Here is a 17,133-nt window from a genome sequence, read left to right as displayed (position 1 = left end):
TAAGCCTCCAGATATAAAGTGTAAATGTGGTGTTCACTATTTTTTCCAAGATATCAAAGAATTTGCTCCTTTTTTTTTTTCCAAAAAAAAAGCCTTCACATAATGTAATTTCTAGTTCTCACCCAGGAAATCCTAATTAGACTTGCCTACTGCTCTAACCTTCCCCATGAGAAACATGATCTCCACAATGATCCATGATAGCAGCAATTTTGAGAAGCTGAACTTGAATCCAACTTGAAGCCAGGTCATTACAGTGGTAAAATGTACAAGTCCATCACAGTCCTATAGTGAGAATCAAAGCACCAAGTTGCAGAGCTGCTAAATAAGACTATAATCTTTCTTTTGCAGCTATACAGAGGGATAATAGAGTTTTAAATCTAAAATAAATAGATTATGTCACTGGAGTTCAAGGTCCATAACACAGGAGGACGTAAAGAACAAAGCAGAAACATACATAATAAAAAAAAATTGTATCTCCTAAAAATAAACAGATAGAGCTTTTTCTCTAATAGCTCAAAGAGGCTTTCTTCTTAAGCACAAATGAATGCTTAAAGACAACAGGACAGGAACTATTTATTGGTCAGAATAAGGCATCTATTCCCAGAACTCAGGACGTTTTTCCGTGAAATTCAGGCATTTCCACAGAAGCGTTTGAATCCACTGTGTTCTGTCATACAGGTATCCAAGACCTCTCTCAGAAACTTCTACTGGGGAGAGCCTATTCTTCAGCTGCTGTTCCTCTTTTAAACACCATTCTTAAAAAATCTAAGTAAGTGAAACATCATTGAAAATGTTGAAGGAAACAGCCTTTCAGTCTAAATGTTCTACTATTATAAGATTCTCATCATTTATCTCAGTATGTGGTGTTCGTGACAGCACCTTTATGACTCCAAAGGAACAAATGTAGCTTTCTGTCAATATCTGAAAGTGTGAAACACTAAAACCAATTATACCTTAGAAGGGCAATATAAAATTCCAGAGAGAAGTCTTCATCAGGCAAAAAAGTAAGCATGCCTGTAAGTCTGTGTATGTACTTAATACAAATGAACAAATAACCTGATTGTAAGAACAGCTTATGGCTCACCAATAATTACTTTTGTAATGCGTATTAGAGACAAAAAGCCATACAAATGTCAACTGTATATCACCCCATACTTTAAACCTTGTCATGTACAGTAACACAGACACAAAAACAGGGTTTCCAATTAAACACCTCCTTTAACAAAGCTGAGCTGGTGTCAGCACAAAGATTCATGTTGACAAGTGTTTATCCGTGTTGGACTACTTCAAAGTATATGTCATTTTAATTTATTTTCAACAAAACAGTATATTGTCACTGTACTGAGGATATACAAGAATAATTTTAGAACAGATAACTTTAAAAGTTCTGTGCTACATGTACCCTTTTCTGCCTTGGTTAACAAACATGATTTAGGAATAACTCAACTTTCTTTCCAGCTTATTAGCTTAAACATTAACCTATGGTCAAAATCTACTTAAAGTTGAAGCCACTTCCACTACACAGAAGTAAGCTATGACTTCTATCAGCTTTCTACTTTTTTATACAAAATACTACTGCAGAAAAAAAAAAAAAAGGTAAAAAAATGAAGTTTAGGAATACTGAATACATCCCCTAAAACCAGAAAGTTTAGACTTGATCCAACTATAGTATTTCGTTCAATTTTCAAGTGAGCCATACCCAGGACTTTGTTTTCTGAGGCCCACATATAGCTCAAAAAAATTTTATGTTTTATGCAAATCATGTTAATTCCTTCAAAACAGTGCAACACCAGTTCAGGGAAAACATCCCAGAATAACTTCTAAAAGAGACAAAAGGGAAGACAGACATACATTCTCCCCACTTGAGTTTCTGTATGTTTTAACTAAATCCACCAAGAAAAAGCTGGGATCCCTTCCAATGTCTGTGAGCCTGTATGAACGACTGAGCACAGTTTACCTCACAAAAATAAAAAACAAAATCCCTGCAATATCCTACAACTGAGCAGTGTCTCAAAATTATTTGACCTTTTTTCCTCTTGTGTAATTTGTTTTTTTGATGTAATTTACCACATTTCTCCCCCAGACTACAGTGACTGAACATTATTGTGAAATCTACCAACTTTTGGACTTCTTTCCATTTCTAAATAAAACTAGGGTTTTTTGTATTTCATAGATGACATCTGCAATATTGACAGATTAAAGACTGTTAATTGGTTCTCGATTATTTACCCGATTGTAAAATGGATGCTGAGGTCCTGTCATACCACTATAGTAACTGCTATGAGGCTGCGGTGATAAAACTCCACTATTGAAAGGTCCATTGAAAGAGGTTGTAGAAGAGCAAGCCGATGAAGGCTGACTGAACAGAGACGTTCCTCTAGCAGGTGCCTCATGTAAAGGCAATGTGGGATAAGGAAGTCCTCCAATATTCATTTGATCTCTTGCTGCACGGACATCTGAAAAATAAAAAGGTAAGAAAGAATGAGATTTAGCTTGAAATATTTGAAAAAGTTTTGATTTGACAATTCATTATAGTATATTTTGGTGTATTATGTTCTCCAATCAGAACTCATCAAGTAGAACATCAAATGTCACTCTCAGCTTCATTCAGCTGATTTCTTTTAAGGAACACCTATACACAGGAGTCTTTAGGAGAGTCAGTACAAGTTATTGCATAAATTTATGTAGCATATTAAATGCCTCTAAACTTTATCTCAGAGAGAACCAAGTTACAAATCCCAACAATTCCCAAATGGGAAGAAATGCAGGAATACATCACACCAAGTATGTCTCTGATCGTAAATATGTCTGATATGATAGACCCATACTGTTCCTGAAGAGATTAATGAGACAGAGCTTGTGAACAAAGTTAGGCCATCTTACTGCAGCTATCTAGTGCAGAGAAGGAAGTTGGAAAAAAGTATGAATGAAAAGGATTCCAGCTGAGGACTGAAGAAAAGCATCACAACAGAAAAAACAGGCAGGCAGAACTATTAATGCCTGAATTAAGTTCCCACCTAGAATACCGTCATAACAAAGACTCATAAGGATGCTATTTTAAATTTAAAGTTCTGCTTTTTTTTTTTTCCAAATCTTTAGCATCTCTTATCATGATGGAAATTTCATCCTAACACAATGGAAATGTTAGGATGCCTTAGCCTTACTCCAGAGCCAACAGCAAACACTGAGACTGGACAAGAAGTGCCATACCACGTGTCGCAACAATCCACAGCCAACAGTGAGCAGTCAGATCACACATTGCTGAGCAGAGTGTTTTTGCAGAACAGAACATACCTGAACCTATCTGCATTTTGAGAATAAAAGCAAGATAACTGCTTAACCACCACTGTACAACACTTGCCCTAGGACGAATTCAAACATCACTAAAAGCCAACTAAAAAGTAATTCACTGGTACCAACCACACAGGTATCTAGCGGTGTGTACATCAAATGCAGACATTCCACTTTGTTTCACTGACTTCAGTTCTACAGGATCTTACTCACGTTATTCAAAAGTGTTAACAAAGAACTAGAATTCAACTTGCATCTCTACTACTAAAATATCATGGAGTGTATTGGTTTCCTCCATTCACTAAAGCAGTCTTCAGATCAAGAACAGTGCATTCCCCCCTCCAAAAGAAAAGCCATGGTCTAGTATGATCTGGCCTTTACAGCAAAGCTACTAAGATAAACTGAAGTCAAATCAGACAATCTGAAGGTCTGATTTGATGAAAAAAAAAATCACAGTTCTGCATAACATGCAAAGTGACTCCACCTAAAATGAAAAAAAAAGAATACAATTGTAATTTTCCATTTATTTGAAAGTATACTCACCTGCAATGATTTCTCGTAGCTTGGGATCTAAGTTTACTGTACATGGCAAAAAGGTTCTTACATCACGTGCAACAAGAACAGGTGTTCGTGAAGATAAAAATACTTCAAAGTTCCGTATGTCTCCATCAATTTCAAGTAGAGGTTCAACATCTTTAGTTGTAGGAATATTCTTTGAAATTCTGGGGGGGGGATAATTAGATAAACCATAAACCATGTTTATTACAGTATGACTTCTACTTGCATAGTGATATTCTAGGAAGAAATACTAGTACACTTGCATCGATCCTCCCTGTTCTCCAGAAAATGAAGAGAGCCCATAAGAGCCGCACTGTCTGCAGAAAGAATGAGTTAACTTTTGCTAATATGCAAAAAATCTCAAACTGCTAAGTAACCTCATCTAGTTGTACATTTCAGAGCAATCTCAAAGAAGACATATAGAAGACTAAAATCAGATCAGGAATTTATAGATCAGTATCATCAAAACCAAAATAAGGGAAGTTAGCATTTGTCAACTTTAACCTCAAACATCCACTGAAATGATGATATCCCAATCAGAAATTCCATGGTTAAAAACCTCATTTTTAAACGAACATTTCTTGTTAAAGGAACACTGGGGCATTTTAGACATTGATCAAAACCCAATGTACGTGACTTCATGGTAAAAAGTAGAAGAACAACTGCCTGCTTTCAAGTAATTCACCTTCCAAAACAAGAAGCCACAAACAGAAGTGAATAAGAAAACAATGAGACATGATCAGTATAAGGGATTGTTGATGCATTGTGACTATTGTCAAGCAGTAGTTAGGTTTTTTTGTAAGCACTAGTATAAAGGACAATTTTAGGAACGAACAAGGAGAAGGATTAAATTGTAGCCTTGTGGAGGTTTATGAAAAGCTCCTACCAAATGCAAGCAAGCGATGGAGGCTGACATGATGCATCAGATGGACCTATCTTATTTGACATCTCATCTCATAGTATCATGACTGATATCTCATTTGATACCAAATGAGAAAGTATAATTTAAACCAAAGATTACTAAAATTAAAAAATGTTCCTCACACCCAGTAAAATAAAAATGGGAACAGTAAAAGAATGCACTGAGAATGGTTGATATGGTTATAGTAATCACTATAAAGTGACTGTGACAGCACTCTGTATGGATACAAGTGAAGTAACCATGCAGTATTTAAAGTAAAAATATAAAAAAGTTATGGAAAAAAATACATATGAAAATAAAAATCTTTATGTAAATATAAAATGAATGATGCACCTCACTAGCTAATGGCTTTTCCCAAAGGCAATTGTGATCGCAGTTCCACAAAAAGGGATGACTGAGCACAGACACATTGACTGCTCTGTAAGCTTCTGTAACTTGCTAAAAAGCAAAAGTTAGCATAGCTCAAAGAAAGAGTAAGAGTTTCCTCTGATTACTGGACAATTAAAGCAGCTAAAGCAACTGCCAGTACAGTCATGGGGGAAAGGAGTGCACTGATGCATGGGTGGAAAGGGAGGAAGGAGCCCTCATGTACACTCAGTAATCTATTGAAGCGCAACCAATAATCTCTTACATTAAATAAATACACACTCGTGCCTATGAAAAGAACAAAAAAAAAAATCTGTAATTGAATTGTATTTTTAATACAACGAATAAACTAAATCTATCATTAGCCAAATGATCTTACCTTATTTCACAATTTGTTAGCTTTTTTAAAGCAATGATCTTTTATCATTATTTTTAGATCCTCCATAAAAAGTAGAGTTTTATGTACCATGGGATTATTCCAGAGACAACAGTGGCAGAATTTACACAGAATATTTAGCATTTAATATTAAGATAAATAAAAGAATTGAGAATCAATGCTAGATACTTGAAGTGCAACTCTGACATCAAAAATCTGTATTCATCATCTTTCAGTCTCATCTTTTTGAACAGTCTTGCCCTATACTAAAAGTAGAATTAACAAATTCCTATAAATTTTACCAGAAAACATCTGAATGGACCATGTACCTAACAGATGGAGGATACTGCTATACCATGCTGTCATAAGCAAGTATCTACAAATAACTTTATTCACAGTGGGCTCTTACTTCTACAGCATAGGAAAATGTATCAAATATAAAGCATAACAGCAAGTGTAGGTTATTGTAACAAAGGTTCTGATCTTGTAAATCATTATGAGCAGTCATCCAGACAGCAGTGGGATTATCCATTTTAGGGAAATTCAGTGTATGTAAGGCTTCAAAGGCTCCAGCCTTAAGAGAATAAAAGATGGTGTTTCTGTAGACAAACTTCACACCCTGTAGTTTACAGCTTCAAAGAATGGATAGGTTCTCCAACAGTGTTTAAAGAAATCTAATAGGAGCTAAAAGTGGTCCTTCACCTCAGGAGTCAATGGGTCAGAGAAAAAAACCCAAAACATTAGCAGTATTAAAGTAAAACTTGTATACTCAACAGAATCTGAGAAGTATTTTACATTAATATTTAGCTACTACCTTAGGTTCTTCTATTTTGCCTTATATAAAACTATGACTAAACTGACTGTAAATGTATATGTTTTTATTCAAACACCAGAAATGCAAAAAACCCCAAAAGCACTAATACACAGTTTTTTATATATATATATATTTACTGTAGTATTCTAGACAAGAGTTCAACACTGCCCAAATGAAAATTAAGTCACTTTTTTAAGTCAGGGAGTGAAGAGTTAAAGGGTGGCCTACTTCAACACTTAAATCTACAAAATAAAAAGCCAAGAGAATGTGACATAGATTTAAATAAAACACACAGCTGATGAATCACATGAAAGAAATTAGCTGAATTTTAATGCCAGCTCTACTTAAGTCTGAATGCGAACAGTGTTCTGAATACGATGAACAAAGCTACTGTTCAGAAGCCAATAGCCCACTGCTGGTGTGCAGATTGAAGTCTCTATTCTAACCTCCTGAGCTCAATGTCTTAAACTACGCCTCTGAAAGAAATATTTATGTAAATGATAATCTTTTGGCAAGGAGCCATAAAAATCGCATGTGCCTGTACTTCCCAGATAAAAAATAAAAGGTTAGCATGTAAAGCACTTTAGGAGTTACTTTTCTAAAATACAAGCACACAGATCTAAAAATAAAGCACTGTGAACACCTTATTCTCCTTTTGGAGGTAGATTTTCCTGAGGCAGAATAATTCTTCTTTAAATCAAAAACATCAAAAACTGTCAGAGTGTCTGTTTCCATGAGAAACTACTTGAATTTAAAAGGAATGAGCCCAAAACAGAACATTACATTGACAGAAGACAACCTTAAAAATTCATTCCACTATTCTGCACGTGTCCTTTCCATGCACAGCTAAAATTAAAAACTGCTTTCAGTGTGGATTAGGTTATATTCCAACAATGATGGATTATTTTTGGAATTTTTCTGAAATAAAAATAATTTACTACAAGTACATATAGGTACGTCATTTAATCTTCCATTCAAGAGACTAAATTTTCTCCAAATTTTTTCTAGTTTATGTTCACCTTGCACTTCCACAATTGACTTGGAAAACCACCATGGTCCAACAGTGGGTCCAGCACTGAATGTAGCCAGCACAGCTTAGATGCCAGGCTGTTGGGCTATACATGACACAGCCTATTCACCACCTGCTGCAGGAGATGGTCACCACCACAAAATGTGATCCTTCATCACCCAACCAGGTGGTAGTAAACTGGCAACAGCATCAACTACCTTCATCCACAATGAAGGCTGTGCTGTGCCCACATTCCCTGTTTGGTTGGTTACATCAGGTCCTGGAGTATGCCAACAGGCTCTATCGCCCCTTTCTCCAGCCTCCGGCCAGCGGTTTCACCGCCTGTGCTCAAGGCCAGCTCTGACGCAGTTCACCTGAGTAACCTGGATCAGATTGCTGTGATAAGAGCTCCAAGAAGCTTCATTAGAGGTTTCTCTTACTTGATTCAAAAACTGCCTTCAAGCTCAGGCCTTTCCCCTTGGTCCTTGCCTGAGCTGCATCTATATACCTTACTGGTCATGACCTTGACTCACTGGCTTGACCTAAAATGTGCCTTGTGGCTACAGACCACTGGGCCGTTTGCTGTCCCTAGTTACTGTCACTGAACCTGCTCTGATCTCCTGCTTGGCTACTGTGATACTGCACTCCTTGCACATGAGGACAACACCCTCCCTGTCTTGCTGTTCTCCCCAGGTCCCAGCTTGCCCTCTCTCATGGAGCGGCCTGCCCTGTTGCTGCTGGACTGGTGGAAAGTTAATCCTCTGCAAGTCCTCAAACCCAGAAGGGCCATTTTCCCCTGCTCTTTCCAAACCTCTCTCCATGAAGGTGAAAACAAAGAAGTTCTACAAGTTACTCTTTGCACACCTTTCCCCCCCCCCCCCCCCCCCCCATGAGTTTTACAGAAGCAAGTAACTACGTGGACAAGAGTCATTTAACTTTTGCACTCCATAAAAAGCAACAGACCTAGTTAATTGTTATTAAATAATAACTAGAGCAACAGAAGGCATGAGCATGAAGGCATGTCATGTTTTATCTTTCACATGCCTTTTAAATTTTCTTTTCAATACAGTTTAAGCAACAAGTGTTGCTTAAAACAATGAAAAAACTTATTAAAAGTGACACAAATATTTTTTTCTAAAGGTTTGATACTGAGAGACAGAAAACTAGAAAAACAGGGCTGCTTTGGAATGCAATACGAAATTCTGATGCTTAACAGTCTGCTGATTAGACACCTGATCACTAATCCCTAATAATCAAATACTAATAATATAATGGTTTGCTCTGAAGTTATTTAACCTACTCTTTGCATGTGTGGTCAGTATAGTGACAGTGTATCTTTACGCCTAAGGGTGCTTTTTTTCTGGATTAAAAATTCTCACACATATCTTGAACACATTGTTTCAAACTGAAATTTGAAACAAGTTATTTGAACACTGAAAACCAGCATTTGCTCACATACACGCTTGTATAAAGGCAGAGATAAAAAGTCATCGCACACTCAATACTAAAGCATAAAGGAATCAATGTTTTATCAATAAAGACCAAAAAAAGAGAAAGGTATAGTTTGATATATCTATCTAGACAAAAATTATATACCCCTTACTGCATATTGAGCAGCACAGAGACTTCACTGAACAGATGCAATAGCTATTTAAAAGCTCCTATTACTGTAGGTATTCAGGAAAGCTTGCTTTGCAAAACTGATTCTAACTATCCAATTCAAGTAACAGTAGATAAAGCACCTCTTCTGAGTGATGCTGCCTTTGATCATTTCAGAAAGAAAAACTATTTTGATCCTTAAGATTGATATTTAGTAAGCTAATCTCCCACACCCAGTATCACGCACTGTCACTGAGCCATATTCAATAGGTCTAATTTTAATACAACTTTCCAGAATACACCCTAGACCAGCATTCTTTATAATTAAAAAAAAAAAGTTAATACAGTTACAAATGCCTGGATTCATCCACAGCTTTGCAGTGCTATTTGAATTACAGATGGCAAAGAAATTTTTAAAAATCGGTATATTTATTACACAGATGGAAAAGCAGCAAAACAGTAGAGCAGAAGAACCTAAGACTGCTCAAAACTACTCTGTAAACAAAGAAGTAATTATGTCTCACTAGCTGACAAGTCCAACAAGATCACTCACACAAATGAAATACAAGAATACTGTATTAATTTGGTTTTGGTATTTTGATTATTGAATTTCAGTTACAAAGCTGCTTTATGGTTTTACGCAGGGATTCTTTTATCCAATATCTCCACCTGTAGGACCTCAGAAATTCAGCAAGTATTTGCAGGTCCTCTAACATTAGAAGCAACCATGGTTCATCCTAGTCTCCAGTACAAGATTCTTTTCTGGGGCTATGTTATGGCACACAGGCCCAGGCAAAAGGACACTCCTACTTCAAAAGTCCATGGCAAAAATTTCCCTCATAGAAGCATGAGTTCCATTTCTCAGAGTAAGTCAAAGACTAATCCATCTGTTGCAAATACTACCCAGAAACAGAAGGCAAAACTGCAATTGCTATACCACATTAATAGGTTAATAACCAAAATTCAAGTCAACCAGGACCAAAGACAGACTAGTTGCTTTATACAACATTCAGATTACCTGATCTTACCCTTTTGAAGAAGCTTCTTATAAAGGAGTTGATCTAATGAGGCAAATTTATAGCATGGGCATATGAGCAATCTGTTGCAAGGAATACTAGAGCATCAGTTTCCAAAGAATTTGATATTCCATGCTACTGCTCAGTAGTAGGCTTTTACAGCAACATGAGACACAAGCCTTTTCTGAATATGAAGTATTTTATCTCCTGCTTTTTCCTGAGAGACAGATTACATCACATTTATTGTGGGGTAAGAGCCAGGACACGGGCCACTAGCAGTATACAGCCAAGAGATGCATTTCCAGCTTACCATCTACCTCACAATATTTTCCCATGTTCTCAGGTTTTGAATAAGCACTCTATTTTTGACATTCAGCAGACACAAAAAGCCATAATCTCTAATTTTATTTCCAAATTTTATTAATTCCCCACAAAGTACAGAAGCGTTATGAATTGACTTACACAGGCTGAAAATAACTTTTCTTTCCTGAAATTGTTTGTAGTGTTGTTAAAACTGAGGTTTCTATGTTCTACCCCAAACTACTATCAATTGGTGCTCGGAGAGATCTGAAATATGCTCAGGAGCATTTTTGAGAGATGTCATTAATGCACATTAACTATACTGTAAGCATAACTAAAGGTAAGGTAACTAAAATAAGCTAAAAACACTCCTCTGACTTGTTTTGATTAGTGTTTGCTTCAATCCTTTTTCTCTCCCTGTTACCTTTTCATCTGAACTTCATTCTTACTTGTCTTGTCCTCTGGTACTCTCTTTACTTGTCTTTTATGCCTTGCCTCACATAGGTCTATTTAGTAGATAGTTTGGGCAATAAACACCTACTACTCAACCGGTATGTTGCCTTTTAACTATGAGACCACATTATTAGACAGTAAGAAACATAGTAACGTTGTGTCCTGCGTTTTAAGTAGGAGGCAATAAAAGGAAACTGAAAAACCAAAAGCGTGTTAAATGTTTAGAAGTAATACCTCACTGTGAGGCCTGCGAGAATATTAAATTGTCTACTTAAAGGAAGTGATTTATTTAAACCTGGCCTGGGCAAAAGATGATTCCGGAGAACATTATAACCAGAATGATGAATGTGGCACCTTCCATAGCTTTTTCATTTTCAATTTCTATAATCACTAAAAAGCTACACTTCTTAAATTAATACATCAATAGATTTTATAAAACTCACAAATCCCTTAAAAGTTAATTTTACCCTTTCTATTAAAAAGTATTCAAACAGTGTCAAAATTGGAATTAACATAATAACCTTCCAGAAAAGTTACATTTCAAATGTTCTTGCTCAATTTTAACATTGCTAGAGATTTGCTGAAAACATGCAACATACATTTAAAAAAGAATAATTTAATAGATACTTGTCTAAAGCACTGTAATGAAAAAGTAGACAGATAATGCTTATCTTCAGTTTTTATTTTACTTCTTTTCTTCTTACTTATGTATATTAACAAAAAACCCTCAAATGATTTAGACAAAAGCTTTTAGCTCAACACATAATTGCAACAAAATTACAATAATTGTACCAATTAAAATAATCCTGAATGAACAGTTTGTCATCTTAATGTTCCAATGGTTTATAGAAGGATCTACTTAATTAGCTGAAATTGCTTTCCAATGTTAGTATCAAATGTCATTTGTTAAAAGTTGAACGATTTCGAAAATAATTTAACAAAGTAATTTTACAAAACACCAAGAACCAACATTTTCTTTTCAGCTGAATAAAGCAAGCAGATGTGTCATCAAATTGCTATAAAAATAAATGAGCCTTTATATGGGGAAAAATAAATTTTACTACTAGTGCTACAGAATACTATTTTCTGATTTTTTTTTTATGAAATCAATTTCTTTAATAATTTAATATCATTTATAACTTGGTGGTATTTTTAGTATGCTGTAAATTCACGTTCATAAATTGAAGTGGTAAATAATGAAGTAGAAATATTCAATTGTACGTGAAACAGAAAAATGTTTTAATCTGCCTAAGTGATTTCCTAATTTGATTCACATGGGCATATCACACAAAAGATCGGAATTTATCAGTAAAACACAGCACCAATTAAACTACGCTATAGAACTCCAAACCAAAGTAATCAACTACTGTTCCACTTCCAACTAAGTTAGTTTTTACCAGTTTTAATCCGAAAAAAAAAAAAACCAAACCCAAAAAAACCCTAAACAAGAGAAACACAGGATGAGTTGTCTAGTAACCTAAAATGAAGTATTTCTCTGGTTAACATTACCAGAGATAACTATTTCTTTGGTTGCTTACAAAAAGAGTTAACATCAGTAGAAAGACTGGGAAAAAAGCAAGCAAAATCATGTACCAGTGCTGGAACAACTGGAACGATAACATCTAGAACTGAAGAAATGAAGAGCCACAGACACTTTCCATTACTGATAAATCAGATAGAGCAGAAGTCTTCCACAAACTGTTCCTCAGAATGGTGTAAGAGTTGCAAAAGCATTAAAAAAAGTAATAAGCTATGGCTGTCTCAGATCCTTTAGTCACACACGCACACAAAAGTATCCTGAATAAAAGAAAGCTATTATGTTATTCTTCTAAATTTGGTGTGTTCTGCTTTGACTCATCATTTTGCCATCCAATTTGACATCCATCATAGGTAGGCATGCACACATACGTGCACAAATACTTTACTGCAGAGGTTAAATTAAACCCAAGTGATATGTTAATTTTTAAATAATGGTTACTTACAACTCTAAGGAAAGCACAACCATTTTCTCATCCTGAAAGATATATATCTTTTTTTCAAAATCAGTATTTAAGATTCCTGATTTCCACAGTTTCCTTCAGCTTCCCAAAAAGCATGTTTTCAAGGAGATCAAGTAAGGGTGGAGATCCTAATGTGAACAGATGGCTCATGAGAGTTTCTTCTATCCAGAGCCAAGCTTTCATGTTCTAATATTTTGAGTGAATATATAAGAACAGCCACCCCACAGAAACTCAGAGACCAGCAACTATTTGCTGATACCCTCATAAAAAAATTGATAAGCCCTGTCTTAATACCCCAGTTTGAGCAAAGCCTGGGCAAAGAACGACAGGTAGGACTTTCACTCATGACATCAAGCACGACAAACAGAATAACATCAAAATCAGCCAAGTAGGATACGTTTGAATAGAAAGTTGTGTGAATACCTGAATTTTGTATCATTAAACAAATTGTAAATTCAGTTCTGGGGGGCGCACTCTCATCTCCCCAGTGAGTATCTTTAAGCACAGAGACAGTGAGTCATGGTCTCTCTTACGACTATCTCCCCAAATACACCAGCCTTACAATTCTCAAAGTTTCACCAGGTAATGGCTAGAATTATATTCAGAAAAAATATGAAATCTAGATACTAACCCCATGAGAAAGAGGACAGTACTTACCATGGATATATCAAATTCCTGGGTGAATGCTATACCCCAATAGTATCCAGATGTGACCATGAAGAAATCAACTTTGTACTGACTCTTTTTCCAAGGGGTCCTCCATAACAGGTAGGTCATTAAATTGTCCTGGTAGCCTGCAGTGTGTTCCCTGCCATTTTCATTTCAAAGGCCAACTGGAACTTTACTACAGTTACCGTGTCTGCCTGGACAACTCATGCTCAACGGGACTAGAAGGTACCTGCAACTTATGACAGAGCCTGCCCCAGCACTTGGTATAACAGATTTAAACACATCTATCTTCCAATTAAAGTAGGCTTTGCTGCTATGTTTTGTGCAAAACCTCATCTGCTGCAAACATGCTCAAATCACATTTATTTGTTCAGGCTTTGTAAGGGCTTCAACTACTGACTCTTAAGGACACTGAACAGGCTCTAGATGCAAGGTAAGCATCTTGAGACTCAACTTAGGCCTCGCATTAGCAATCCCGGGCATTCCCACCAGTCGAACTGTAGATGTTGCAGGAATTTCGGGGGTAAAAATTCAGACATCCATAGTTTTTCAAGTGTTTATAAGTTTAGTCAGTCATTTTCTGAATTGCATTCTTGAACTCAAGAAGCCTATACACACATGCCTGAAGTTTCACTTTCAACTCTATAAACCTTAACACATGGAACAGACTTTAGCAGTGAAGACAGTCCAGCTACTAACAGCTTTAGGAAGTGTTCTGGTTCAGCTAGGATAGGGTTAGGTTTCCCCAGCAGAGAGAGAGGGGGAAGGGATCTCCAGCTGGGTTATTCATACCATGCTGACATCAGGTCCAGAGGCAGAACCTTTTTTACTTGCTCTTTGGCGGGCTCGGTGGAGGGAACCTGTTTCCGTGACCATTTAGTGGTATTTCTCTGTATATCGTTTATCTTGTTCACTATTATTGTTGCTTATTGTTGTTATCATTGCTACTGTTGTTGTTCAGATTGTTTATCACTCTGTTGTATTAAATTTCTTCTTATTTCAGCCCGGGTTTGTGCCTAACTTCCAGCCCGACCGGCTGTGGGTGGGGGAGGGGCAACGGACACGTGCTCTCCGGTCCCAGCAGAGGTTAAACCATTACAGGAAGTGACAGGCTGGTAAATCTGCCATATCTACAAGAGAACTGGTTAGCTCATAGATGCAGAAACTCTCCCTAACACCTACAGATTTCAGAAGGACAAAGGCCCGCAGGCAAGAGGGTCACAAAATTACTTTAGTGACTCTAGGAACATCTCCCAACAGACAAAGTGCTGAAGACTTTGGTTTCTGCTGTGATCAGAAGGATATAAACAGATAAAATGTGTTCAGCAGACTATCTCATTTAGTGAGTAAACCTAATGAGGAAAGGGACTGAGAAGACATTCCCTCCCACACAATCAGCTTTAATAGCACGATTTTTAATCAACAAGGTGACAATATCAAATCACTGCAATCTACAGCCTTAAGCAGTAGAAAATATCAAGAACAAAGTAAGATGACTAAAACTCTGAGTCTCAAACTGAAATGAAAAACTAAGGCCTTGGGGGAAAAGAAACAAATTACTCAAATGTCTTACACTGAGGAAGACTTGAGAATCCAAAAAAAGAGACGAGAAAGTATTCACGCAAAACTGGAACTCCTCACTGCATGGAAAATTGGACAGTGATGATATTCACAGCAAAATCTGAAGTGAGATTAGGGCTCTCCCCATCCTCTTTAATATCTTCTCTACTTTGGTACAACTCCTTTGAAATGTGATGACTAGAATCTCAAAGTGTTTAGAATTTAGATACATTATAGATTTGTGTAACACAAGACCTTCCCCTTCTTTCCACTGCTTTGATAATAACTCCTAAAGACAGTTTCATTTCCTGACTGTTGCTGAACACTGAACGTATTTTTTCAGAGAAATCAGCAATGATTTGTGAATTTCTTTCCTCAATGCAGATCTACAGCACATTTACTACGCTAGCAGGATTACAGATGAGATCATTCTCCCTGATATGTTATGACACCTATATCCACCATGACTTTGATCTGCAATTTATTCATAGCTACTTCCACAACCCTCTGTGAAACAGCTGTCCTGGTTATACCCTCACATTACATCATCTCCCTCTGCCAGACCATTTACAGGTATGTCAACGAGCACAAGTACTGTCTCTGGAAACTTTTCCTGAAAGTTTTTCATGAGACTATTATTCCTATCTTTCACTTTCTTCTTTTGTTTTCCTGAGGCAATCTTGCCTGTTATTTACATTTCAATACATTTACATGTTCTTAGATCAAGATCTTGATTAAAATTTCTTAAATTTCAAAATATTACATTACCTTCTTCACATGTTCATTAACTGTTGAGAATTCAGTTTCTTGAAACATATTTGCTCTCTATAAAAGTCATGGTAGCTTTTTGCAGTATACCATTTATTTAGATCTGGCACTGACATTTATTCTGGTGCCATAGATGTTTCATTTATTTTTCACAAGAGAGCACTTCCCATGGCTGGCTAATTTACAAATCTGAGAACTATCAGTTGCAAACATTCAACAGAGACTTGCTTTAATCTGACAACTTAATTCTCTTATAACTTCATTTACACAAAGCCCATGTATTTTATTCCACTTCAGGGTTTTAAAAACTTGTTTTTTGCAACTTCTGCAAACCATTTTGGCATCACACAAAACTGACATTAGGAAGACTCTTTACAGCAACATGGAGAACACATACAAAAAACGTGGAGGAGTATTAACAGTATGTCACAATTATAAATAAAATTGAAAAAATAATTAAAGTAGACCAGGATGGAGAGGTCAGTAATGACAATAGTGGGCTTGACCACAGAACAACCTAAACAGAAAAGATAAAGGAGAACACAACAGACAAGAAATCAGAATTAGAAGCTGAACCTTCAAGGAGAGATGAAAATTCTGAAGATGAGAAATGACTTGAAAAGGCAGCACAAACCCAAAGGAGTAAATACCAGTAGCTAATAAGTATACCAACTGAAAGCTAACCCAAACAAAGATCCAGACCAGCAAAGAGAAAGGCTGGAAGTGAGCGAATAGAAGTGAGATGATAGAGCAAATCAGTTTAAGGATGTAAAAAGAGTAAAGACATTTTTCTCCAGAATCTGAAAGGAAAGCCAACAATGTAGACTCAGCATTTTTCTATTTTCAAAGTCTGACACAATTACAAAGCATGGACTTGTTCCTCTCTACAAAAGAATTACATAGTGTCTCTATCTGTTACTAAGAGAGAAGTCTAAATAAAGATTGTACACAGAGGTGTCTAATTTTGGTGGTCTTTTGGGTTTTTTTTAAGACCCTGGGAAAACATTGCCAGTGTAATATTCAATAGGTTTTCCCATCTCTGCATAGTATGATACAGTAAGTCACGACTCCTGACAGAACTGTTTCATAATCATCAATACTGTCTTCATATCCATCATACTATCTGTAGGAAAGTACTTTCCCAAACAATCTTACTTTCCCAACAATCCTTCACAGTAAGAATGTATTAGTTAGCTTTTTTTAAAAAGTAACAAATTGAAGCACAGAGATACAGGCACATTTATTTAGTAATCAAGTTGAGATATCCAGGGTTTTTTCAGAGTACTCCACCTACTGAAAGCAGAGCTCCCACTACCTTCAGATACAGCTCTGAACAGAGAGCTTACTAGTATCAGCCTACAGAACCATAAACTGGATACCTCCTCCCAAAGGAGACAAAATTAGTGTCCAAGCAAAACATATGATAGTCCCG

General features: G+C 36.4%; 1 protein-coding gene across 4 annotated transcripts in view; it reads right to left on the bottom strand.

Moving 5' to 3' along the window:
• The window catches only part of KIDINS220 (kinase D interacting substrate 220), an 80,739-nt gene that overhangs the window by 18,259 nt on the left and 45,347 nt on the right, over window positions 1-17,133 (bottom strand). For all 4 annotated transcript variants that reach the window (XM_074895676.1, XM_074895675.1, XM_074895677.1 and 1 more), the window contains exons 23-24: window positions 3,835-4,013; window positions 2,230-2,456 (exon numbers count right to left, since the gene is read on the bottom strand). In XM_074895676.1, the coding sequence (XP_074751777.1) occupies window positions 2,230-2,456; window positions 3,835-4,013 (406 nt within the window). The remainder of the gene's footprint in view (window positions 1-2,229; window positions 2,457-3,834; window positions 4,014-17,133) is intronic.

The sequence above is a fragment of the Athene noctua genome, chromosome 1 (genome assembly GCF_965140245.1).
Source record: "Athene noctua chromosome 1, bAthNoc1.hap1.1, whole genome shotgun sequence".
Taxonomy (NCBI): Eukaryota; Metazoa; Chordata; class Aves; order Strigiformes; family Strigidae; genus Athene; species Athene noctua.
The sequence above is the reverse complement of the archived record's forward strand: the minus strand, read 5'-3'. Positions and strand labels throughout refer to the sequence as shown.